Source organism: Otolemur garnettii, unplaced genomic scaffold (assembly GCF_000181295.1).
Source record: "Otolemur garnettii isolate 467f Iridium unplaced genomic scaffold, OtoGar3 scaffold00001, whole genome shotgun sequence".
NCBI classification, from domain to species: domain Eukaryota; kingdom Metazoa; phylum Chordata; class Mammalia; order Primates; family Galagidae; genus Otolemur; species Otolemur garnettii.
The window spans coordinates 10,420,452-10,447,025 of NW_003852396.1; the positions used below are offsets into that span (position 1 = coordinate 10,420,452).

At 40.7% G+C, this 26,574-nt stretch overlaps 1 protein-coding gene across 1 annotated transcript in view; it reads right to left on the reverse strand.

Annotated features, from left to right (window-relative positions):
- The window catches only part of FAT3 (FAT atypical cadherin 3), a 541,807-nt gene that overhangs the window by 100,436 nt on the left and 414,797 nt on the right, over positions 1-26,574 (reverse strand). Inside the window, exons 5-7 of the mRNA XM_003780826.2 lie at positions 26,234-26,444; positions 17,604-17,743; positions 2,039-2,314 (exon numbers count right to left, since the gene is read on the reverse strand). Of these exons, the coding sequence (XP_003780874.1) occupies positions 2,039-2,314; positions 17,604-17,743; positions 26,234-26,444 (627 nt within the window). The remainder of the gene's footprint in view (positions 1-2,038; positions 2,315-17,603; positions 17,744-26,233; positions 26,445-26,574) is intronic.

A 26,574-nucleotide genomic window follows, 5' to 3' on the forward strand; every position in this document is an offset into this window, starting at 1 on the left:
AGACTAAACAGTGGGCACCTGCTGATGGGATGCTGGGTGGAGCCTCCCTACAGGGGAGACTAAAGAGTGGAGTTAATGAACACAGTGTAGGCACTGCCGTTCATCCATTCATCAAATGTTTAGCATCACCTATTACCTGTCAAGAACCTGGCTTGAGTCTGGTGGCTCAGCAGTGAATTCACTACAGTCCCTGCCCTCAAGAAGCTTAGAGTGAGTGGGAAACACAAAAAAATAAATAGTTACAATTCCCAGGGGTAAATGCCCATGTGGGACACACGGGAAGTCCTCTCAGTGAGTGGTGAAAACCTGACCTGACATTTGGCATCCTGGAAGAGTCCACAAGATCAGGTGGAAGTGGTAAAATGGTGGTGCTAGTAGGAGTGTTTAGCACTTTCAGGCAAGAGAATCGAACCTTAATTTCTAACATTGAGACCCTTACTATGATTCTACCAAAGAACCTTGCTTGGCAGCTTCAAAGCTCCCCCTGGCTTGCGTATGGCAGAAGCTTGCAAACAATCCATTCTCTAACCACAAGATTTTGCTATAATTTGATGTAGCACTACTCAAATATGTGCTATTGGCGTATTCAATTTTAGACTCTATAACTGCAGAGAGACATGAAGAAATTAGAAAATACACCAAGAAGAGCCAACAAAGAGAAAAATGTTTTCAGAAATGGTACCTAGGGGAAATGAGCAAAATGTCTAAAATGGGTTAACTTGGGAAAAGGCCCCATAAAGTGGTTTGCTCTAAATACTCACTTACATAAATGACAAATAGTAAAGGATGAAAAAACTCAATTCTGAGTTTGCCAAGGGAAGAATGAGCAGAAATGACGGGAATAACCATGAGAATGAAGTTAGTCACCAGCATGAGGTGTCTCCCCTTGAAGAAAGCACATGTAAACCCAACCCGGTGAGAGTGCTGTCCATAGACTGACCGGCCACACTGAAGGACCAACCTGAACTTGTATCACACGATTATTGAAATCTAGGGTAGTTGCAACTGAATGTGAGTTCTTTTTGTGTCCTCAATGGCTAGAACAGTGCATGGTGCTTGAGAAACATTCATATGTGAAATGAATGAATGGAGGCCGACTCAGAGTGGACTGGATGACCTCCATGAGTCCCCCCTTCTGTTTCCTGAAGCCTTAGCTGGAAACCACAGCTGAGGGCAAGACAGTCAAGGTTCCTCTTGCTCAGGAAGGTTTCCAGTTTTGTGAAGGAAATTGATAGAACATTACGTTCAGCTGATTAGTGTTCATAGCCTCTTAGTGTATTCTTTTGAAGCCAATCAGCACACAAGATCATCTGTCATCCTTCCTGGTATTAAAAAATGCAGTGGGGGCTCTGACAATGCCCATGGGGTTCCCAGGTAGTTGAAGGCACAGATTATAGGTCATAAATGAATCAAGGATATTTCTTATTAATCTTTCCTTCCCATTTATGTGATCTAGGAAAAAAACTCCACTTTGAAAGTAAAGCAATTTCTCCTAAATAATTTGAGGGCCCCATGAACACAAATTCACTGTCTGTGGGCATCAGTGTGTTCTGAGGTCACTTTTGTGTGGCAATATTTACTATCAGGCTCAATGCCAGGACAATAAATAATAAATTGGTTCTCTAAATGCTTCCAAGGACTAGGCATTGCATAGGTAGAGTAAATGGTTACCCTTGTGATTAACTTCTCAAGGAACTTCTTTTAAACTTTTTCACAAAATCTTCTGGATACAAACCAACACCAGAGTGGAACATGGCCGGTTCCTTGCCTGTCAAATCTGTCGAGACCATTTTCTGAGTAGCCACTGTCTGGAGAACTTATTTACTATTTCAGTTTGGCAAAGATATGGATTTGCTTTCTTATGATATTAATTTTTTATTGAAATAAACAGGCCAAAAAGGAATGCAATGGAGCTGTGAAAAGACTACATTTACAATTACTCATAAAATGTAGAGGCCCTGCCCCTCTGAAGACTCAGGTGTGTGACCTGAATGGTCAATGGTTCTGTCAGGAGAGCAAATTAGCAGTTTGGTCCTACCATGACGTTGAGAATGTGCTTGTCCTGAGCCTCATGGTCCAGTCTCTCGGCAGTGTAGAGCACACCAGTGCTGGGGTCAATCCGGAATTTTCTCATGCTGCTGGACTCGATGCTGCTGTGGATGGTGTAGCTCAGCTTGTGCTTCTCGTCCCTGTCGGTGGCTTCGATCTGCAGTATCTCCGTGTCTGGAAGCACATCCTCGGAAATGGTCACGTCGTAATTCGGCTGAGAGAATTCTGGGCCATTATCATTATTATCCAGCACTTTGATAAATACCTATAGTTAAAAGAAGACACGAGTGATGACTAATGCCAATCCCTCATTGCTAATAAAAGAGGGCCCCTCCCTCTTTCTGTTCTCTTGCGTCCTTGGATCCTAGCTTCTGGCAGCTATCTCCACATGTAGGAAGCTTGCTTATAAAAACATTTTGTAATTACAGGCTGACAATAAACCAGGGTTCACATTAGCAGGAACATAAACTATGAGCTGCTCAATATTCTCACTATTAATTGAACAGCTGAGATGGCCACCTGAAGGTGATAACTCCATGGAATTACTTGCAGGCACAATGCAAATGATCACAGGTGACCTTAGTTTGTTACCTTCCTATTACTTTAAGTTCTTCATACGCGCTAGAGGGCCTTGGTGGAAGCAGTGAAGGAATGGAGAAAGTAGCAAAGAGACAAAGGGAAGAGAGGAACAAACAGGGCTGAACTCAGACCAGTCACAGCTTCTCAAGGCAGGGTCCGGGCACCATGGCTGCCCTTCAGATGGGAAGGGTCTGGCCAACAACATGGTACTAACAGTAGCTAAGATACGAAGTTTCCCAATTGCTTATTTTCATAAAGCATTTTATTATAATTTTTTTCAGCAGATAAAAAAGTAATAGTGAAATGAACACACATATTTATCACTTAACTTTGATAATGATCAATTCATGGCTTATCTGGTTTCATCTGCACTCCCCCTCAGCCCTACCTGCTCCGCCCATAGTATTTTAAGCAAATCCCAGCCGTCATGTAAGTTCAAGAGTGTGGCTCTAAAAGACAGGGTCTCTTAGAATAAACACAAACACACACAACACCATTACTGCACCTAAACAGAGAGCACAGTAATTCCTTAATATCACCAATATTCAATTGGTATTCATATCTGTCTAATTTTTTAATATGTATGTTTATGCATGTGCATAACATATGAATATGAATTCATATTCATATATGTAAATATGAATTTACACATATGTATTTTCATAATTTCTTTTAATAAAAATAATGTCCATATGGTCTAAACACTGCATTTAGTTGATATGTCTGTCCTTCAATTACATTTTAATTTATAGGTTTCCCCCTCTCTTTCCGTTTCATTGTAATTTTTATGGTGGTGTCACTGTTGAAGAAACTTGGCCATTTTCTCTTTAATTCTCATAGTCTGAATTTTGCTCAAAGCACCCTTGTGGTTTTGTTCTACACATTCCTCTGTCCCCTATTTGTCTTATAAATTAATAGTTTGACCTAGAAGGCTTGATAAGATGCAGGTTCATTTCTTTTTTTCCTTTTTGAAAAAAAATCTTTCTTGAGTGATTCTAGTGAACTTTCATCTGGTGATTCATAATCCACTCACTACATAGATGACATTAATTCCGTCTGGTTGCAGTGGCTCACACCTATAATCTAAGCACTCTGGGGAGGCCAAGACAGTAGATTACTTGAGCTCAAGAGTTTGAGACTAGCCTGAGCAAGAGCAAGACCCCATCTCTTGTAAAAATAGAAAAACTAACTGGGAGTGATGGTGCACACCTGTAGTCCCAGCTACTCAAGAGGCTGAGGCAAGAGGATCACTTAAGCCCAAGAATTTGAAGTTGCTGTGAGCTGTGACGATGGCACTCTACCCAGGGTGACAGAGCAAGACTCTGTCTCAAAAACAAGAACATTAATTCATTAAGAATTTCAAAATGCTCAAAATGGTAATGTTCTAGTTCTATGATTTCTTCCTCATTTATTACCTGAAACAGTTCTGTAAATAGAAGCTTCCCAACTATTTGGTCACTTGAAAGTATACTTCATCTAGGAAAAGTAGGATAAATACTTCTCTCCTTTTATGAGCTGGTTCCTTAGCTGCTTTCACAGTGACCAATGAGGTATTCTTTTCCAAGCATTATTATGACCTCATGAGCTTAACTGCATCTGGTATGTTACCATCCATCACAGTTTTTATATTTATTGATGCATAAGTCGCCCATTCTTCACCAGTGGGAGCCTTGTCAAGTCGGTTCTTGAGATCTTTTGACATAACCCTAGTACTCTCTGCGACTGGTAATTTTTTCCAGGGTTGCCTTGTACATTTTCCATCCCAATCTTGAATTACTGATTTCTCCAAGTAGCCTTGGTTTTCTTTTAGTTAGAAATGGTATTTAGAGACCACAGTCTAATGCCAGGAATGCTTATCACGCCTGGATTATAGATTGGCTATTATGTTTCAGTTTTATTCACTGGACCGAGTCAGGAAACCTTTTTTGTTTGTTTGTTTGTTTTTACTATTTCATGAGTTCATACTGCTACTTCTAATTCAAAATTAAAACATCAATGTTTTTACTTAATCTAATTGTTTTTACATTTGTTAGCTCCTTTCTCCATGCTGGAATATCTCGTTTAGTGACATGATCGTAATTATTCATTGCTTTACCTGAAATACATGCACAAAAGTCTCATGATACCAACACTGTTATTAGAATTAGAATTATGATTATTCAAAACAATTTGATATTATTTTGCATTCTTTTTGCTCTTAGTATTTATCCAACAAGGAATATGTAGTCAAATTAGTGCGTCTACAGTCATTGAGCCGAGTTCTTCTCTGGGAAATATGCTGCCAACTGGATGCATTTAAGTTCAGTTGCTTCCATTTACTTTCATATTTTAGACTTGATTTTTAAATATTTTATTTTATATGTAAAGGAGCCAAAGTCAAATTTATAACAATATTCAAAGTTGTATTCAAAGTTAAGCTTCTATACCTTCCCCTTATTCCTTTCTTCTCTTATAATTTTTTTTTAGTGTTATGGTTTACCCATCTATTTTGTTAATATAAACATATTTTATATACTTCCCCCCACTATGCTATTTACATTAACATTACAATTACAATTAAAATAACATTAACATTGGTTATCAACCAGGGAGGATGTCCCCGGGGACATCTGGCAGTGTCTGGAGACAGTTCTGGTTGCTACACGGGAGGAGGGGTGTTAGTGACATTTGGCGGGGCAGTCAGGGTGCTGCTAAGTATCACACAATGCACAGGGTAGCCCTTCACAGCAAACAATTACCTGACCCAAAATCTCAACAGTCTTGGTCTTGAGAAACTCTACTTTCTATTTTGAAGATAACTGCACAGCAGCATAGAAATATTCTTCCAGTGGGTAGATGTATTGTGGTTAATTCAAGAGGTCTTCTACTGGTGCTCATTTAAGATGTTCCCAGTTTTTAGTCTCATAACAAATGTGAAAGGAAGAGCCTTGCACCCATGTCTTTCCATCCTTTTGCTAACATGTATTTGGGCTCTAGAACTGGGACAAAGGATAAGTGCTTCTGGAATTTTCTTAGGTATTTCCCAAATTTTCCTCCCCCAAAGTTCTATCTGTTGCATTCCCATTACAATATACAAGAATGACTGTTTTGTGGAGCCTTGCCAACAGAGTTATGTGTTAAGACTTGCGGATTTTCTGCCAGCCTGACAGACGAGAACTGACATCTCAGTGTAGTTTTAATTTGCCTTTCTCTTATTAGGAGATTGAGAGTCTTTTCATATATTTAAGAACCATTTGCATTTTTTTATGTTAATCAATTTATATCAGCTCATTCTTCTATGGGTTACATGACATTTTCCTTCCTTATTTTTGGAAACTTGGTGATATAAATTGCAAATAAGTTTTTAATTTTGTATTTTTAGTTTGCTCATGATGATTTTCTATCCATCTCTTCTCTTATTGTCTCTGGAGTTTAAGTCATACTTTGGAACACTTTCTGCATCTCCAGGTTATAAATGAACACACCCTTTTAAAAAATAGCATTTATATGTTCCCTTTCCACTCATTTACATCTCTAATTCATTTGGAATTTTTCCTGGTATATTATGTGAGAGATGGATCTACTTCTATTTTTTTTCCATATGGAGTTCCATCTATTTCAATGTCACTTTTTAGAAGACCATCACTTCCCACTGATTTGAGGAGCCAGCTTTATTGTCAACTGAATTTACATGTGTATGTGCAGTTAGTGTACTTCTGAATTTTCCATTCTGTTCTGTTGATTGATCTGTCTTGTCATTCATCAGTTCAAAATGTTTCCATTATACAGGCTTTATAGTACATTTTGATGTTTGGAAAGGCTAGGCCCTATTTTTATTCTTTTTCAGGTTTTCCTGGTTTGTTGTTCTTCCTAATGAACTTACATAGCACTGAACAGAAACTTGATAGTATTTTTTTTGAGACAGAGTCTCACTATGTTGCCCTTGGTTTGAGTGCTGTGGCATCACAGCTCACAGCAATCTCAAACTCTTGGGCTTAAGAAATTCTCTTTCCTCATGATAATACACACACACACACACACACACACACACACACATTATATTTTGCAGTTTTTGGCTGGGGTCAGGTTTGAACCCACCACCTCCAGTATATGGGGCCAGCGCCCTACTCCTTTGAGCCACAGGTACTGCCCATCATTATAGTATTTTTAATTGGAATTATGCTAAAAGTATAGGTTAACTACAGGAGAAGTGACTTTTTAATGTAGTCTTCCTATCCAAGAATGTGGTTTTCTTGTTTCATTTGTTTAAATCTACCATTTTGTTTTTCTGGGAAGTTACAGTTTTCCTTAAATAGTGTTTGAATACTTTTTAAAGTTTACGAGTGTTCTATCCCAATGGGACTTTCTTTTCTAATATATCTTTTCACTGTTATTTTTTTGGGGTGGGGCAACTGACTTTTGTATGTTAAATTTACAATGTGTTATTTTACTAAATTTCTTATCATTTATAATAGTTTTTCTGTTCACTCTTTTTTTTTAGATCCTAAATTTGAAGACCACTCTTTTGCGATATCAGATATGTAATTATAATGCATGAGAACAGAGATAATTTTACCTTTTTTCCTTTTTTTAAAAGAAATGCAAGTTTCACTTTTTAAAATAGATTTTATTTATATTTTTTATTTTAGAGATAGGGTCTCAATGTGATGCCCAGGCTGGATTCTGAGTCCTGGGTGCAAGTGATGCTCCTGCCTCAGCTTCCTCAGTAGCTGGGACTGTGGATGCACTCCCATGCCCAGCTGCCTCTTTATTGGTCATTCTTACGACATGAATTGCTTTTGTTTGTCTAGTTATATTGGCTAATAAAGCACAACAGTAAATAGTAGTGAACATCATGATGCTCTTGTCTTATTCCTGACTAATAAAAAACCTCTAATGATTCTCCATTAAATAATATGTTAGTGTTTGGCTGCATTCCAGATAATTATTTCCTTTTTAAAAGAAATATCAGCAGATCATGCTTATCTATATAAATAGCAGCATGATCATGGACTTTGGTAGATATGTTTGTTTTACTTGAGAAATGGGGTAGTGCCACCACCTCTGTGCCAGAATGACCTGCTCTGACATGGGACAAGCTGTAGTTTGTGATAGAAAAAGGTTGAGAAATGTGCTGATGGAGTTTGGGACTTGTTTTCATCTCTACTGTATTTGCAAAACCACACTAGATTTTCTGAATGTCCATTATTTCCTTTAAAAAGTTCAAGTTAACTTAGTCAAGATGCTAAAATATTTGACTTCAGTTATATTAACAGAATAAAGAAAAAAAAGTCTTTCCAGGCAGCGAGACTGCCCTGACCTTCATGAAGTTTCAAAGTTGATGTGCTCTTGAAAAGTTTGCCTCTTTCTGCTTGCTTTGTCCTGAACCTAATCTACAGTCAGAACAAGTGTTTCTCTGTGAAAGACTTCCTTCTCCCCCTTTGCTTTTTATTTCCCACAGTTGGGGCCATTTGTGAGCTCCTGAACTAACAAACAAAGCAAAGTAACTCTCAAAGATGTTGTGTTCAAAATGGTAATTGAAATGCCTAAAGAAGTACAATGAAATCAAAGCAGGGGGAACCTGAATACAGGAAGTCTCTGCAGAGCTGGTTTCCAGGCTGCCCAGCACAAACACTGGGGCGTTGCAGGCTCATCTAAGCTAAGTCTGGGCAGAAGCCAAGCTCTGCTTTACAAAGGCGCCTGGTATGAAGCGCCTCTGGGGCGAGCTGCGGGGCAAAGGCTCCATCTTTTATTAGAGCCAATTAAGTCCTAAATTACTGACATTCTCTTCTGCCTCTGCTGGTATTTCAAAACCATATTTAAAACATCCTATAGCTGTGATTTCAAGGGGGAAGCCACTTGTACTCTCCTCACGCTTACAAGTTTTGCTTTTGAACATGTGAGTAGAAAAATCCTGTCAGCTTGTACTTGGTTTATAGTTTATAAATCTGTACCATATTCATTTCTTAAGCATTATTATCTCTAATTTACCAATGGGAAGAAAGAGAACCAAAGAAGTTAACATACGTGCCCTGAGTCACAACAGCAAGGCCAGACCGAAGACCAGGTCTCACGGAGCCAGCTGTGTTATCACTGTATCACAGCGTTTCCACGTGCATTTAAATTACATATACATAAAACAAGTGTGTAATGTTTATCACACAGGATGTGAGCAAACATTGTATATTTTGCCATAGAGAAATCCTAATTTATAAAATAGACAAATGATTCCATCCTCATTTCAGGAACATTAATCATGAGATTATCTGAAATAGAAAGTTCCTTGCTCTTTTAAAATGGGAATCCATTTTCAAAAATTGATTTCCCCATAAGTTGGCAGGCACAGATCTATTACATACAGTGAAATTTTATCATTTTTTTAAAAATAGAAAGTCTCACATCTTAAGAGTTGGCTTGCTGCCTTATTTTATCTATATACAATTGTAATTGTTCCATCAAATACACAGGGACGATGTGGACCACTGCCTTTTCACCTGCTGAGAGGCAAAGAAAAAAAGAAGGTGGAGAGATGGGGCAGATGTCCCATGAGGTTCCTTGATCCAGGGAATCACAGAGCAGCTTTAGCAAAAGACCTTTGGTTGTTTTTTTTTCCCCTTTCTAAGCAGGTTCAGAGCAAAGGGAAGGGATAAGACAGAGTCCAAATCTTCAAGGTGAAAATATTCTTTTTAAGGCGGCAGTCCAGTTAGGAATTCCAAACCTTACACTAAGAGACAGACGAGGTATGGAATCCTCGAAGCAGAGAAGGTCAAGGCAAACCAAACCTGAGGACTAGTGGTCCCGGAGGTCCCAGCCCAGCACACGCAGACCTTTCTCAGAAAGACTGTGGCCACCTCAGTAAACTGGACATAAGGATTTTGGAGATTACTAGAAGATATTTTTAATCTCAGGGTTGGCTGCGGAGCATACAAATAATAAGCTGATTTTCCTATCTTTAGAAATCCTAGGTATAACCTGAACAGGAAAAACATATTGAAATCATGAAATTGCACACCACGAGTTCTTAAATCAAATCAATGTAACTTTTAGGTTATTATTTGGTTATGGCTTTCTCTAGTGTATTTCATAAATAACAATAAATGCCACCTGCTTATTTTATAGCTAATTTTAAGTTAATGGAGAAACAGACATTAATAAAGTCTGTATGTGTCCAGCACACAACAGATTCCTAGACCCTTCTCATATTTATTTCATTCTTACAAAAACCCATGAGCACGTGAGGTCTTATGCCTATTATGCAGAAGAAACAGCCTCCAACAAAGGGTGAGCTCCCTTCTCTGGGAAGAGACAGCAGTTGGGTAAGTGCCCACTTGACCTTGGGTCACCTGACTTTGGGTCAGTGCTGCTTCCATGACACCAGACGCTTTCACTCTGAATTAAATTACATAGTTTGTATATATAATATACAGTAGAAAGGTCCTGGGATGGTGTCTAATTTTGAGAAGGGAGAGGTGGGTTTGTACCTCTTGCCCTGTGTATAATATACCTAAGAGGCCTAACTAGTCTGTGCCTCTGTGGAAAATGAGTGTAATGATAAGAACTAACTTAACCACCCTTTGTCACAGAGAAATGAAGCTTAAGAATGTGCCTTGTTAGTTTATTATGCAAACAAATATCAGGTGTTAACTATGTAGTTTCATCTGCTAGCCCTCAGGAAGAGCCATGTTCTACATGCTGTTTGAATTTGCTATGATGATGCAATAACTCAGATGGTTCTGGCAGATGTATGGGGAAAGTTATAAAAATTCATAATTTCTCAGCCTTGGTAAAGTGTGTCTCTGGGGCCCAAATGCTCAGTAGGTTGAAGCAAGAGGTCTAAGGTTGAGGCACTCTGCTCTCTACCCAGGCTACGTGGCTACATGTAGGACATTCTGACAGCCACTGGTGGCATCATGCTCCCCCAGCAGGCACCTTCAAAGACTGGCTCCCTCCTGACTGGGAGAATTACGGGCCCTTCTTTTCCTGCCTTAGAACACACAGGGAAGCCTTCATCTTGCCTCTGAGAGGCAGCATAGCGTAGTGCAGGGATTTTCACCCAGAGCACTGCGGCATGCCATGTCCTGTGAGAGGAGCTTAGGTGCTCTGTGAAAATTTAAAAAAATCATTAGTTAAATTATTTTCAAAAGAAGTTCAAAGCACAGTAAGTATACTCTTTTTTTTTTCCAACATAATTTAAGTTTGTCGCAGAAGTTTAAATATAGGTTCAAGTGTGTGGTGAGATAAAGAGGGTTGAAAAACACAGGTGTCCTGGTTGAGAGAGCAGGTTCTGGAGCTCAGCTGCCTGGATCTGCACCTATTAACCGCAAGTTAATCAGCCTTACTTTACCCCTATTTCTTTATTTATAAAGTAGGGATGCTAACAGTAAATTAGTTCCCTGTTTCTATCCTAAGACGTTACCACACACTCAGAAGTTTAAAACACTGATTATCTCACAGTTCTGTGTGTCACAGTTGGCAGGGACACGTTCCTTTCCGGAAGCTCACAGGCTGAATCTGCTCCACGCTCACTCTGGTTGTTGACCCAATACACCCGCCTGTGGTCACAGGTCTGGGGTCCCTGTTTCCTTGTTGGCTGATGGCTGGGAGCCTCTCTAGCTCCTTAAGGCTACTTGCCTTCCTTGTCACACTGTCTCCTCCATATTCAAACTAGCATCGATGCCCCAAGCCCTTCTTACGCTTCCCACCTCTGACATCCCCCTTGCTGTCTCGACTTCAGGGCTCCTGTGACATGCCTGGGCCTGCCTGAGTGTTCCGGGATTCTCTCCCAATCTTAAGATCCGAAACCTTAATTACATCTGCAAAGTCCTTTTTGCCATCTAACATACAAGGGCTGTCTGGAACATATCCTGCCATGTAATATGAAAAATAGAGATGTACATGGCTGGATAATTTCCAGACAGTCCTCATCAACAGTCACAGATTCCGAAGATTAGGACATGGACATCACCTCAGGGAGGTGAAGGAGAGCCATTTTGCCTACCACAAATAGTACCTGCCTCCGTGAGTAACTGTGAGCATTAAACGAATTTGTTTTTGAGGATTGATGTATGTAAACACTTGGGTTTTTAAAAATCTTTTTCACCTATTTCAGTCCATTACAGCCATTATTCCATTGTTCTTTCTGATGATAAAATTATTCCATTTTTGACTGGTGGAAGCAGTTTAAGCTAGCTGGTGCCTCTTGTCACCTTTCCACATAATTCCATAAATGTTTTCTGACAGGGAAACATGATCCAGGCTCCTTCCCAAGGCTGGAGTTAGCTATTTCTGCAAGGAATCCTGGTTTCTTCTTTCCATGGTAAATGGCATGTAAGCACCAAAGTCCTAGGGGTAGAATTCCTCTTAAAATGGTATTGTAGCACTCCTTCTGTTCCAATGAGTGGTGAGCCCATTCTCTTTGGTATTCATTATTGCTGCTCTTTTGGACCTCTGGTTCCACCGGGACACTCTCTATTCCTCCCTCTCTTGTAACGCCTGTGCTGCTTGTGACGCCTCCACTCCTCTCCAGCCAGACACTGCAGGCAGGACATCACCCCTTCCATCCTTCCCCTCTCAGCCACACTCATTTGCTCACCTCTGGGCTTCTAAGACATCAACAAGGACAGAACACTTCTGCAGTACTGAAGAATGGTGGCACCTTCCCCCTCCTCCACTGATTATTTAAAAAAAAAAATTATTGAAGGAAGTTAATGCTTTCCAAGGCTTTGGTAAACAAACTTGTCTCTTTATTAACCCAAAACAATGGGGTGTTTTGAAAGACTCTAGGTGCCAATGCTGGGGAGCCTTTATAGGAATAATGGTCCCTCTGGTCATTATTATTCTGGTTTCCTATGAAAAATGGGTGATTATATGTTGAAATTTTTAATTATAGTTGCCAGCTAATGGAAATGTATTAAGGAGTTAGTTTATCTTAATCATTTCTAGGCCACATACCCATTTTAACATTTGACAAAAACTATGGGCTTTCTCTCTAGAGAAATATGCATGCATGCCAAGATTTATTAAAAAATTTATTGGCATTCCAATGCCTTGTAGAATGTCTAAGTATCTTGGAGACAGAAATGCAAGATTTGCTCTTGCATTTAGTTCATCTGAATCTTTATAACTTGAAATCCACAGGACCTTCTCACATTCTATACCCACAACTAGGGAATCTCCGTAAAGAACCGATGTTTATTTGTTGGTATTATAGCTCTGAGGCACAAAACTCCCGTGAGAGTTGGGAGAACAGGACAAAACTGAAGATGAAGGAAGGGTTTTCTCGTAGATGCAAAATCAGTAAGTTTCTGATTTATTTGACATTTGTGAAGTAAAGTTCAACATGTTGTTTATGGCCAATTGGAAGCCTGTGTCATACCACGTTTTATGATTCCAAATGAACAAAGGAGAGTTTCCACAGGAAAACTGAACAGGTGTGTTGGGGCTATAGGACATTTATTTAGTTATATGGTAAAGGGGTATCTGTTTGATGTTGATGGTAGAATCATTAAGTTGCATTTGCCTAAGATCATGGTTTTGGAGCATGTTTCAGTGATTTGTAAAAGAAATCTAGATTGCTTTGTATTTCTCAAAACATTCTTTGGTAAAAATGTCCTTGACGTGGAGGGTGCTGACTAATTCAGAGAGTAGCTTCCTGCCAGGGAAGATGAGGCGAATGTGAGAGGCCTGGATCGGCAGGGACTGGTGAGGTGGTCAGGCCCCAAGATAGCTCAGTGGACAGAGTAATGGTTTTCTGATGGTAACAATGATGACAGGAGTTTATACTTAACTTTGGAAAGTGTTAATTCTCACTTCTTAAAAGGGTCATGGGCTCTGGAGACACAGAGTGACTTGGATGCTTTTGACAAGGAAATCTCTTGACACCTTTTATTAATGTCCTTATCTTGGCCCTACCAGGGGGCACCTCCAAGTTCATCCCAATTCTCTAACTCTATCTGAACCTCTATGGAGATAAATTTTACTGTATACTAGTCTGAAATAAAATCAACAAAAACAAGACTTGAGCAATGTGCACATTCCATTCTTGCAATATATGATCCCATATTAATTTTTAAAATGAGCTCGTCAGTCATCTGGATTTAAAACTCTGACTCACCATGATTGTAACATCTAGCACCTACTACGGTTCTTAGAATATGGCATTAACTAAAAGAAAATTTGCAGAACAAATGCTGTTTAATAATTCTCTTTTTTTATTAAATCATAACTGTGTACATTAATGCATTTATGGGGTACAATGTGCTGATTTTATATACAATTTGGAATGCTTATATGAAACTGGTTAACACAGCCTTCACCTCACTTACTTAATTGTTGTGTTAAGATATTTCTACTCTAATCTTAATAGATTTGACATGTGCCTTTGCATTATGTACAATAGGTGAGATCCCGCCAATTATCCTTTCTCCACCTGGCCTCCCCCCTCCCCTCTCCTCCCCCTCATCTTCCTTCTTTCATTCTGGGCTATAGTTGTGTTTTATCATTTATCTGAAAGTGTGGGTGTTTATAAATTGGTTTCATAATAGTACTGAGTACACTGGATACTTTTTCTTCCATTCTTGAGATACTTTACTAAGAAGAGTATGTTCCAGCTCCATCCCTGTAAACATAAAAGAGGTAAAGTCTCCATCTTATTATGAATGCATAATATTCCATGGTGCATATACCACAATTTGTTAATCCATTCATGGGTCAATGAACACTTAGGCTGCTTCCATGACTTGGCAATTATGAATTGGGCTGCAATAAACATTCTGGTGCAAATATCTTTGTTGTAAATGATTTTTGGTCTTTTAGATATATACCTAGTAGAGGAATTGCAGGATCAAATGGCAGGTCTACTTTTAGTTCCATCTGTGTTCTCCAAACTTCTTTCCAAAAGAAGTATATTAGCTTGCATTCCCACCAGTGGTGCAGAAGTGTTCCCTTCTCTCTACATCCATGCCAACACCTGAAGTTCTGGGATTTTGTGATGTGGGCTAACCTTACTGGAGTTAGATGATATCTCAAAGTGGTTTTGATTTGCATTTCTCTGATGATTAAAGATGATGAGCATTTTTTCATGTGTCTATAGGCTGTGCGCCTGTCTTCTTCAGAGAAGCTTCTGTTCAAGTCTCTTGCCCACCCTGAGATGGGATCACTTGTTTTCTTATTCATTAATTTGAGTTCTCTGTGGATTCTAGTTATCAAACCTTTGTCAGAAACATAATCTGCAAGTATCTTCTCCCATTCTGAGGGCTGTCTGCTTGCTTTATTTACTGTGTTCTTGGCTGTGAAGAAGCTTTTTAGTTTGCTCAGATCCCAATAATGTATTTTTGGTGTTGCTTCAATTGCTGGGGGTTGGGTCCTCCTCATAAAATATTCTTCCAGGCTAATTTCTTCAAGTGTTTTCCTGCACTCTCTCCAAGTACCCTAGTAGTTTCATGTCTTAAGTTTAAAAATCTTTTATCTGGTGAGAATCAATTTTTGTTAATGGTGAAAAGTGGGGGTCCAGTTTCAGTTTTCTACAGATTGCCAGCCAGTTCACCTAGCACCATTTGTTAAATAGGGAATCTTTCCCACAATTTATGTTTTCGACAGGCTTATCAAAGATCAAATGACGATAGGTGGCTGGGTACATCTCTTGGTTCTCTATTCTGTAGCATACATCTATCAGGTCCCAGTGAAATTTTAAAGTAAAAGTTTCACTGATGATTTGTGGTTGTTGTTAACATGAATAATTTGTGTGCTTTGAAAAGCTAGCATCCTCTCCATGTAGACTACACTGACTATACAGTATCTACCATTCACTCACTCATTCAAGGAATATTTAATTCTTTAAAGATCTATAACATCCTGGACACACTAAATATCACATTTAATTCAATTGATAATGAAACTCTGGAGAGAAATCTAGAAATGAATATGGTGCCATGCTTTATTTGTATGTTGTATTTTACTCAAAATATGTCTCATGTTTTTAAGTGGCACTAAAAAGTTGCGGTTGGATAATACTAAGACAGAGCTAATTTTAAAGACCTGATTTAAATTCACATTGAAAGTGAATTAATACTAAAGACTTAGCAGTCCTCCAGGTGGGTGGGTTGTTTTTCTCCATTGTGGGGACTTGCTCTCAGGTTGTGTGGTTATATAGGACCTCAGCCACCAGGTCCTTTCTATGTGTCTGTGTTTTAGTTCTGAAAATACCCAGAAGCAGTGTGGCTTCAGGCAGGTGATTCCATAATTACTGTCCCAACTGGGGCAATTTTGAGAGTGAAGAGGGTATTGATAGTACCAGTGCAAGGTGTAATGGGACGCATAAAGGCAAACTGGGTTGTGTGGTCATCCTAGTTGTTGAGAAAAGACAGAGGCAGGAGGGTCAGGAATTGTCAGACACTGGCTGCCTTATCACGTGCAAGTCCCTTCCCCTGCTAGGGCATCAGTTTGATGGGAGGTAAAGGAAAGGGGTTGTACTAAAATGAAACCTGTTGTTTCCTTCAAATTCTACCACCCTATAATTATTAATAGACTCAAAGGACACTCATTATACTTTTGAAACAGTTTCAAACTAAGAGGCAGCTGGCCAAACAAGTATGTGAACTACTCCCATCTCCCCTTTTTAAACTCGCTAGTTGCAGAAGCTTACATCATATTTAGTACAAACCAACACTTATTTATTTAGGCTTTGCAAACGTTTCATCTTCATGACCTGAAGCATGATTTTGAGAATGATTCTGGTGACACGCTTGGGCTGAGTCGGGAAAAGGACCTTGATTAATTAGTGGTGCCTTCTGGGGTCATGGGAACAAGGAAACAAAGCCAGGAGGAAGAGAGGGAGTTACAGCATATGCACATGTGTCAGAACAGCCCAGGTCTCGGTGCTAAGAAATAAGACCAAACAAACATCCTCGCATATTTAGGGCCCCACATGGACACTTAACATGTCTTATTCTCACTTAGGAAGATGTTTGGAGCTATGTGAAGAGCCTGGGGATCTTTTCCCCCTGCCGGCTCTCTCCGTCCTTTCACACACTCTCAGGGTGAAGTGTAGTGTAACAAAGGGTCCTTGACCCCTAGATGCATGTAGAATCACAAATGATCTCGAGGCCCAGCATGCAGCCATCAGTAGTGTGTGGTTGTTCGTTTGTATTGAGACAGAGTCTCACTCTGTCACTGTGGATAGAATGCTGTGGCATCATGATTGCTCACAGCAACCTCAGTCTCTTGGGCTCAAAGTGATCCTCTTGCCTCAGCCTCCCCAGTAGCTGGGACTACAGATGCTTGCCACCATGACAGGCTAGTTTTTCTATTTTTAGTAAAGATGGAGGTCTGGACTCTGAAGCTCCAGTGATAAACCCACCTTGGCCTCCCAGAGTAATGGGATTACAGGTGTGGGCCATTGCACCCAGCCACCATCGGTGTTTTTAAACATCCCCCACAACTAGAGGACTCTTCTGTTCTGTCAGGATAAAGAACCATGGTGTAGAGGCGAGAACAGGAGAAAGGAGTCAGGGCACCCACATCCCAGCCCTTGTTCTTTACTAAGCCCATGTGACCTTGGATAGATTGCTTAGCTTAGCTTAGTCTACAAAATGAATTTGGACTCCAGATATTCTTTAGCTATAATTTTCTGTGAGTAAAAAAAATGAGAAGGTGAAGAATATCGTGGCATATTAACTCAGACGATATAAATGTCCTCCCCTTTGTAAATGCAGGGATGCTAACTCCACTGTCAAAGAGACAAATCTACAGTAATGATCAGAAAACAAACGCGAATCACGTTGCACGCATGGACAATCACAGCTTCTCAGAAGAGGCAGCTAAGATATACACGTACCATCGACAGAATCCTTTCTCTAGACTGTTCTCTAAAATGATTCTCTTTAAATACTAGAAGTCCATGAATGTAATTAACTTCCTCTCATACACTGTTTTCATTGCTTGCCCCCGACCCTGCAGTTGTTTCAGCACTCCTGCTATTCAGTGATTTCACACCTCACCTGAGTGACAGCAACATTCGTCCCATCGGTGACCTCCACGCTCATATTATAGATGGACCTCTGCTCTGCATCCAAAGGCTTTGCGATGACAATTGTCCCAACACCCTTCTCTGCATCAAAAGAGCTGTCAAAATTCCCCCCTGACGAGTTCACAGAAATAACATGAAATTAGCACATCTGAGAAGTTACTACACATATTAAAGCATATGTCTTTAAAGGGAGCTCTTACATAGAAATGTTTTTGACAGGCATCCCTATGGCTCAATTTTGTATATCTTAAATGAGACCTCTTTATTCCTCCCTTAATTTATATTTCAAAACGCAGCCTCTACAATGCATAACAAATGTCATAAAAAAGGAATGTATTGCAAAGGAAATTCTCAGCAGTGATGATAGAGTATGAAGCATAAACTGACTCCAGAAACTATTTAGAAACCTGAAGACCCTCCAACCCCTGTGGCTTCTGTAGAAATTTGTACTTTTTTTTGTTTTTCCAAAGTAGATTAAATTCTAACTAAACAAATAGTCCAACTATTATTCACAAAATGAGAAGACAAAGTCTATTTCAGGATAAATGGTAAACATTTGGCTGGTGTAATTCAGATTTCCTCATTTATATGTCAGAAATAAAATTATAAATCCTGGGAAGAAAAAGCAAAAAACATTTTAATTTCATATTAAGAATTCTATATCTGTAAGTGGGATACTTTTAGAATTTTTTTCTGCCATATTGACAGTGGGAATTATTTTTCTTCTAACAAAGTTGAAAATTTATGAGAGACTCACAAAATAAAATTGAGAAAGAAGTAGAGAAAGCAACAGCTTATGTGACACTAACTTATAAAACAATTTATATAAAAATTTTCCCTCCATGCCCCAGGGACAGGTGTAAGGCACAGTCTGTGACGGGTATGTTTAAGACAACATGGCCATTGTTTAGATTACTGCTGATATTGCTATCTCTGTGAACAAAAGTGCGGATTATGATGTTCCCAAATGAAAGATTTCTTTTTTTTTAAGGAACAGAGACGATAATGGCATAAATGCCGGAATGACTTTAATTATGGATATATTAGTATATGTTCACAGCTCTATTTATTTTAGTCTGAAATGTTGTGGTGTCAATTTTGGTTTTATATAGTAATTTTATTTAACTACAGTAGGTAGGACCATGAACTTACTGATTCTCATATTTTAGAATTGAAATCTTGGATTTTCTTACATCTACATTGTTTGAATTTCATTTTTATTCTTTTTTTAAAAAAAAATTTAAGACAGACGTGGTTGCATTTTTCATTTTGCTAATCAATGAACAAACATTTCTATGATGTTATAATTATCAATAGGCAGATCAGTTAAGAGAAAGTAAAATTTTAACTGAATAACTAAACTTTGATATACAGTGAGTCAAAATAAATAATATGGTTTACTTTTAAAAAAAAAACCTGGTCATATATATTTCCAATACTTATTGCCTGCAGCTGTCATATATACTTAAGATTACCTAACTGGAAGAGAGAAAAATAATTGCCCTTGACATTTAATTAAAGTTATGGAGATATGAGGATACCAGAGAATTGGTTGGAGATTATATACTTTTTCAGAAATTTCATCTAAAAAGAGGTTCATCATCCAATTAATATCTTTAATTGATTTACTGAGGAGCACTAAATGTTAACTCCAAAGAAATCTTTTGAAGAACAGAATAAGGAGACAGGGGGGAAAGTCTGTACTAAGAAGAGACGCAAGCCTGGGCCGCCATTTCATGTCCATAACCGCGTGGAATCCCACGGAAGGCAGATTCGAGAGCCGTGAATAACCAGCTTTACAAGCGAAGAAAAATCATTTGCCGGCAAGTGGTACATTCCGGAAAAAAAAAAAAAAAGACAAAAAAATCCCACAAATGACAACAGCAAAAACCCTACCATGGAAACTTAAAAAAAAAAAAAAAAATTTGCCTCAAAAGACTCACGGAGTAGGAAAGAGGAGAACATAACCTCTCAGGTGGTTTCTGATGGTTTGTATCAAACCACATTCAGAATCATCGTTAGGCTGTTTTCCTTACATTATTTTAGAAGGTGAAAATTTGTAGGTCAAGGTAAAATAAAAATGATGCCAATTTTATGAAACTTTAGTTTGCTCCAGTTTAATGATTAATGAAAATACAATTTAGAGAACGTACAAGCAAAGATTTCCAGTCTCAGTTACTGCTCACAGGGAGAGGGAACAGCCCTATTTACTCTCGCTCACTGACTTACACTCACATTTGTTTCCTCAGGGCCCTATTTAAAAATATGTAATCATTGCATGCGGTTAGTGGCATAAAATTTAAATATTTTATATAGGGCATAGAGATGGTGTGCTTTTCCTTAGTTGTTTGCTGTTATTAAATAACTTTTTTTTTTTTAATGAAAGAGAAGACAGGCAGAATCAGCTAACACTTTTGGCTACTTTTATGATTGTCATTCTTTTAGTTCTTTCTCTTTCTCTCTGTGCGTGTCCCCTTCACTCATTGTGACTCTCTCAAATACTCTGGACCAGAAGCCTCTACAGGCGCAGGGGAGAGAGACCCTGAAGCCAGCAGGGTGGAGAGAACTCGATAGAGCGCGTATAAACTCTCCCTACCTACCAGCAGAGCTAGCAGCCGCCACTACACGTGTCTAGGACATTTGCTCCTAGTTGAGCCAAGATTTCATGTAAAACAAAATCTTCCCTGAGTTTTAAAAATGCATTTCTGACATGGGACCACAGAATCTAGACCAGCAGTTCACCATTAACCCTCACACAATTTAACAACCTACCACTTAAGCATCCCATTTCATGAACGACTCCACATCTTTCCCCTGGGGCTCATTTTTCAGGCTCCCTTTTAGCCTGAGAGACTATTTCATTTTCGTAGGAAACCGTGCCCAAATCACCCAGGGTGAGAGTATCAAGTGCCAGGAGTCCGTTTCCACTGGCAGCATTCCGTTAAACAAGGTGTGCTTGCTCAGAGCCAGTAACACAACATGCAAAGCCAGAGTGTGCTCGGTGCAGGGGCGTCAGCGAAACAAAAGGTGGGGACAGGGAGGACACTGCCGAGCTGGTTTGAGCTTCAACTAAGTGGGAGATTAGAGAAGCCCCAGGCTGAGCATTGCTGCAGGGGTGTGCGGCAGAGATGGTTAAAGCGAGGTTGTGAACAGCCCACATAACAGATAATTCACATCGGGGACATTTCTCTTGGACCACTTTTGGCCAAGACAGGTGTAATAGAGTAAACAAAGAGCAGAAGAGGCATATTGGATTTCTATCAGATTCTAAAGTTAAACTTAACAAGCGGGAATGTCCTAACGGGTTTAAAAAATGGGGCACGAGTGAAAATACTTTGAGCCAGCAGCTACTGCCTCAATGCTCCAGGCAGCAGAGCACCGGGCTGGTTTAGTTAAGATTTTCTTTTACAAAGGGTACGTAGCACCACCTTCTTTTGGTAAAGAGATTCAGTAGTGAAAATCACCCAGCCTCCCCTTTAGAGAAGCTTTCAGGACCCTATCCAGTATCATCCCACTGCACGTGTAGTTATAAAAACACCAGCCCAAATCTAGTCCTCAGCAAGGGGAAGTATTACGTGAGAAGCTTCCCGAACACTGAGCTGCTGAGTTCTCAATGAATTAAGGGAGCCGTCTACAGCTGTTCAGTCAGGCTGGGCGTGTACACTGAACTTAAGGAAAAATGTTAAACACCAGTTATGGTTTCATCGTGAATAATTTCTGCCTTGGAACGAAAGCAAGCATAGTACCCAGCTGAGGACGGTGATTATGATGAAGGCAGGAGGCACTGGGCAGAGGTCAGGAAACGGTGGGAGGAGGGAAAACCCCTCTGGAATCTATCGTAAAGTTCATTTTCTTAAAACACTAATGTATTGATATGATGTGTTTCAGGCTTTCTGTTATTTTCCCATGTCTGCTCAGATGCACTCCTATAGACTAGATTGTTGCTATGGAGAAAAGAGAGACTTATTTGGGATCCGATTAGGGAAAGAGGGCAGAACAAGAGAAATGAAGTGTTTGATGCTAATCTAATGACTCTGAGCAAAAGTCACCCTGATGGAGAAATAGCTGTAGTAGAAGTCACATGGCTTCTCTCAGGAGAGCTGGGTTAAGAGTGTTGTGTTAACGAAATACGACCACCTGGTTTGGGGAGGCCCAGAGATGCCCAAGCTCTCGTCAGGGAACAAGGCCACTGGTAGAGCTATTAAGAGAGTTTAACTTGCCTCACTGATCCGACCCTAAGCCATAGCTTCACTGGGGACGAGGTTCAAGGACAAGTGGAAGCTTAAGAGATAGCAGCAAATAAGAATGCAAAGTCTATAGGCACCTACAACAAGCTCAGGGTCAAGGCAGCCTTTACGGATCGGCAACATGGAACATTTTTCTAGAGATGGGCCTACATGCTGGCACTCTATGTCAGTGAATTATTTTCCAAAAATAGCCCTTCTGCTCTCTCTGTGGTGGGTGAGATAAATAAATATAGATATTTTAGGTGCTTAGTAGCTTCAAGGAAAACCATCTTTCTAGTCTAAATCAGGCAAAAAAGCTAAAAGAATGGGTGGCAGCACCCTCCATCTCTGTGAGTGCAGAGGAATTGTTTGAAGTGCGTAATAATGGCGGCTTTCACAATTCAAATATTTGCCATCAGGATAAAGATATGAGGACTGAATTGTGGACCAGATTGTGTGCACATCAGAGAGTCTGTAAACCGGGGAGCCGGGGACTTGCTATCATCGTCTCCTGAGAAGTGTGAAGCTATGTGATCAAGCCACAAAGGATTATGGGTTATCTGTGTTCCTTTCAATTTCTCTCTCTCTTAACACAGAGAGGGAACATGCTGTGCGTTGGGCTGTTTCAACACAGAACAGCTGAACTTTATTATGTTTCCTTTTAATTACAGCTTTCTTCACTCCGTTACAAGTGGAGCTTCTGTTTCTGGAAGCTGAAGAGACTTAGCTACATAACATCCTAAGCAGCCATCTCTTTGGAGGCCCAAGAAAGTGTCTGGCAGATCCTTGGTGCAAAGGTCCAGGCTTGGGAACAAAATTGCTCACTACACAGTTTTGTGAATTCGTAATCATGGTGGGAGGAAGAGAAACACAGTTGAACTAGAATTGGGTAAATCTGGAAATGTGGAAATGAGGCTGTCCTCTTGTGTATAAGCATGCCTGAAACATTATTTCTGGTTGCCTAATGTACATTCATTAGTCATCGCATTTGTAAGCTGTATGTGCCAGGCCAGGAAGTTGTAGTATCTGTAGGGGTGTCTGAATGCACTGGGTCTGCAATGGAACCGAATCTTGACTCCCCTCAGAAGAGCCATAAGAATATTTACCTAGGCAAAGACTGCACCTAAATGTAAACCTCACTTCAGATCCATGCGGACATTACGTGCCTTGGGCACCTACTGTGCACTGCTAAGTTTCATAAGCACTGAAGGGCGCTGCTTCCTCTCTTTCCTTTCTATGTTAGCTTGGCCCCAAGAAGATGCTTAGGTAAGGCAGGAGGGAAGAAAGAGATGAGCGTTTCCCTGGCTGAAGAAATCTTGAAAGTGAGAATGAAACATTGGAATATGATAAAGGAAACAACAGGTATTTAGAGAAGGGGAAATATACTGTCAGCAAATTGAGAAAAAAAAAAAGTGACTCTGATACATTAGAAAGATTTTCAAAAGGGGGCTTGGTGGAAGGGGAACTGTATCAATACTGAAAGCAACCAGCACCTGGAAAAGGATTTTACTTCTGCAGTGCAATGAAGAGTTGGCATTTTAAGATGTTGTCAGCTGGATGTGGAGATGGAAATAAAATCATGTTTTGTTTGGGCATCTGGCCCAGTAAGTCCAATTTGTAGAAGAAGCTTGGCTGGAAGTTACCAGGTTTCCAGTGACATCTCTCTGACAGAGGATCCAGCCCACAGGCCAACCTTGTGGGTCTTCATTAAGGAAGCTACTCAGTGCCCTGATACCCAGGGGATTATGCAGGAAGAGTATAGTCTTTAGAAACACAAAGGCAGAGAAACCTGAAAACTGATGCCATGTTCTTGGTAATGGTTCCTAGATTTGTACTTGGAGCAGATTAAAGGGATTCCTTCTAGGCAGTGTGCTCATCTATAATCTGCCCCTCTTTTCCTGGACTGGGGATGTTCCTATTTATCAAAGGTGCTAATGGGAGGGAGGTCATACTGACTCTGGACAGGTCAGGGTTAAGGTACTGGCTGTCTAAGGCATCTCCGTTGGTCACTAGAGTTTACTCCACTTGCCCTAGGACGGTAGCAACAGAAGCACTGGCAGGCAGAAGGCATGAGGGGACACGGGCTTTGACCTGAAGGGTCAATAATGGGGACAGGATAACACAGACAGGAAAACTTGCAATGAAGGTTACGTGCGGTGCTACTAGGCATGTTTATCCATGTACAGTCCCACAGACGTGCAGGAGGGTGCAAGTACTGTGAGCTGGGCCTGGGTACCTGGGGGCAGGGGGCTGGTAAAGAGTCTGAGCATAGGAGAAAGGTGTGCTTGTGGGAAGTAGAGCCCATGTGAGGTGTCCAGGGTCATGAGGATGGTAGGTGGGATGTGTGTGGATCAGGAAGCTGTGTACGTGGGTCATGCCGGGGGGAGAGTGGCACTGCCAGGCTGTGGAGAGGCCTGCAAACTGGAGCATCCAGGGAGGAGGGGTGTAAATGGTGGCTGAGGACAGAGGTTGGTTCCTCTCCCTACTGGGGACAGCACACAGGTGCCTGTTGGCTTTTTGGTTTCTACTGTGCTCTTCTTCACGCTATTTAAAAGGAATTGCCTCTGCACACGTCCCTGAGGACCCAGCTCTGGAGACACGTCTTAGAACTGGGATGTATTTTCTGTGACTCTGATCAGGGGTGGCAGTGAAGGGATCACTGAAGGGGGCTGCAGAAATGGCCAGGCAATGAACACATTGCCCCAGAAATGAAGCAACTTGGTTGGATAATATCTTAGGGAGCTGCGAACTACAGGGCAGATAGATAAAGAGCTGGGCACATCTTTTATGGGTGGAAGAGATTCCATTTCAAATATGTTACCAGGAGATGAAGAAGAAGTTGAAAGGTTGGAATGAGGATGGCTATGTACAGGGATGGCGTGATTAATGCCAAGTAAGTAAAACAAAGAAGCTTTATTGTCATTCCATAAAATGTCATATGTGGAAACTAAGCCTTTCTTTTTGGGAATTCAGAGAACTCTCTACCAGAGAACTTCTCTACCATGGGGGCCACGGGGTGTTCTTTTTCTGAGCCTAATTAATACTGCTGGGGAACTTTCTAAATGCTTCCCCCAGACCCAGCCCATCCTATCCCGGCAGAGAATGGTGGAAGGAAATGATTCCCCCAGACCAGCTCTCTCCTGGGTTCCCTGCCACCTACAGAGAAGTGTGGGCTCGGCCTGCTGTCAGATCAGGGCTGCGCACACTCCGCCCCTCTCGGCAGCAGACTGTTCTGTTTCCCGGTGCTCTGCACACAGTCCCCTCCAGTGCCTCTCCCCACAGGTCGCCAAGGGCCACGGGGCTGCCCTGCCCGTTCCTTTTGCAGCCTGGTGTGCTTGCTTGCTTGCTTTCAAGGAATTTAAAGGTTGGCTCCTAAGGTCCGCCCTGCACGCTTCCATCTGCTTTCTCTATTCAGCTCGTGTGGGGGCTGAACTGGCTGTATATCTAGGTTCCATTTCCTGCCCTTCCTTCTGTGGACAGCAGCCAGGGGACTCTCCTGATGGGGCTTTTTGGTATATGAATGGCATTACTGCTGCAAAACCGAGGGGCTGGAATACATTTTAATTTATTTTTCAATTGGAAAGGGCCCAGTTAAATAAACCAACCTACAAAAAAGAGAAAAACAAAACAACAAAAAGCCCATATACCTCAAAAGCAAAGCAAAAAAAAATCACCCCCCCCCCAATCCAAACCCATGAAACCTCAAACAAAGGAGTCATTGGATACGAGTAATGTAATAGCTGCTAGAGGCCAGTCTGAAATCTGTGGGCTGCACTTCAGCCTGTCACAGGCAGTTATGAAAGATGTAATTCAATTTGCTTTGGAAAAAAAAAAAAAACCCGTAAAAGGCAGATTGGATAGCTGTATTTTAGCAAATGTGTTTGCACTAAGGGTACCTTCTGTTGAACAGTTCTGCCCACAAGCTGTCTGTAGAATATAGAACATCTCTCGAGCATGCTTGCCACCTTGAAGCAGGGCAGTCGGGAGCAGAAAAAAAAAGAACAGAATGCAGAAAAAAGGTGAAGAAAAAGAGAGAAATGAAGGACAGCAAGTCTAGTACCATCAATACATTTAGAAATGAGATTAGCCAAGTGTGACAATAGAATTTAAATGATACACAGAACGACATTAAGATCGCAGTAAATAACATACTATGGAAAATCCAGCCAGAGAGCACTTTCTGTTCAGCTCAGCTACAGAATCGGAACGAAAGCACAGGTTGACTATTCATTTTACTGGCTCTTTTGTACTCCAGCACTGTACATCTTTTCATCTTAATACTAATTGTTAGTTAGTCTTTTTTTTTTTTTTTCTAGTTGCTCCAAACAGTCAATTATCCCATTGCATGATATTGCTCTGGAAGACTCGAACTTACCAACTATGTCAAACCACAGAGGGGTGTTAGCCGGCTGCACAGACACCACCCCCACAATCTCAGTTACTCTATCGCTTTCCATGACTGTGAAATTATAAAATGGTTCATCGAAGGTCAGCGGGATAGGTGAAGGGGGCGGCTTCTTAATCCATTCAATGTGCAGGCGGGCCGTGGAGGACTTCTGTGGGCGCCCATTGTCCACGGCCTTTATCTACTCACACACAGAGAGAACACAGAAAGAGGTCTTAGAGCTCTGATCCCCGGGGAAGCTGGGACCTGTCACTCCTACGTTGCAGGGCCAAGACTCCTTCCTCATCACAGTGTCAGCAGCGGGGGGGGGG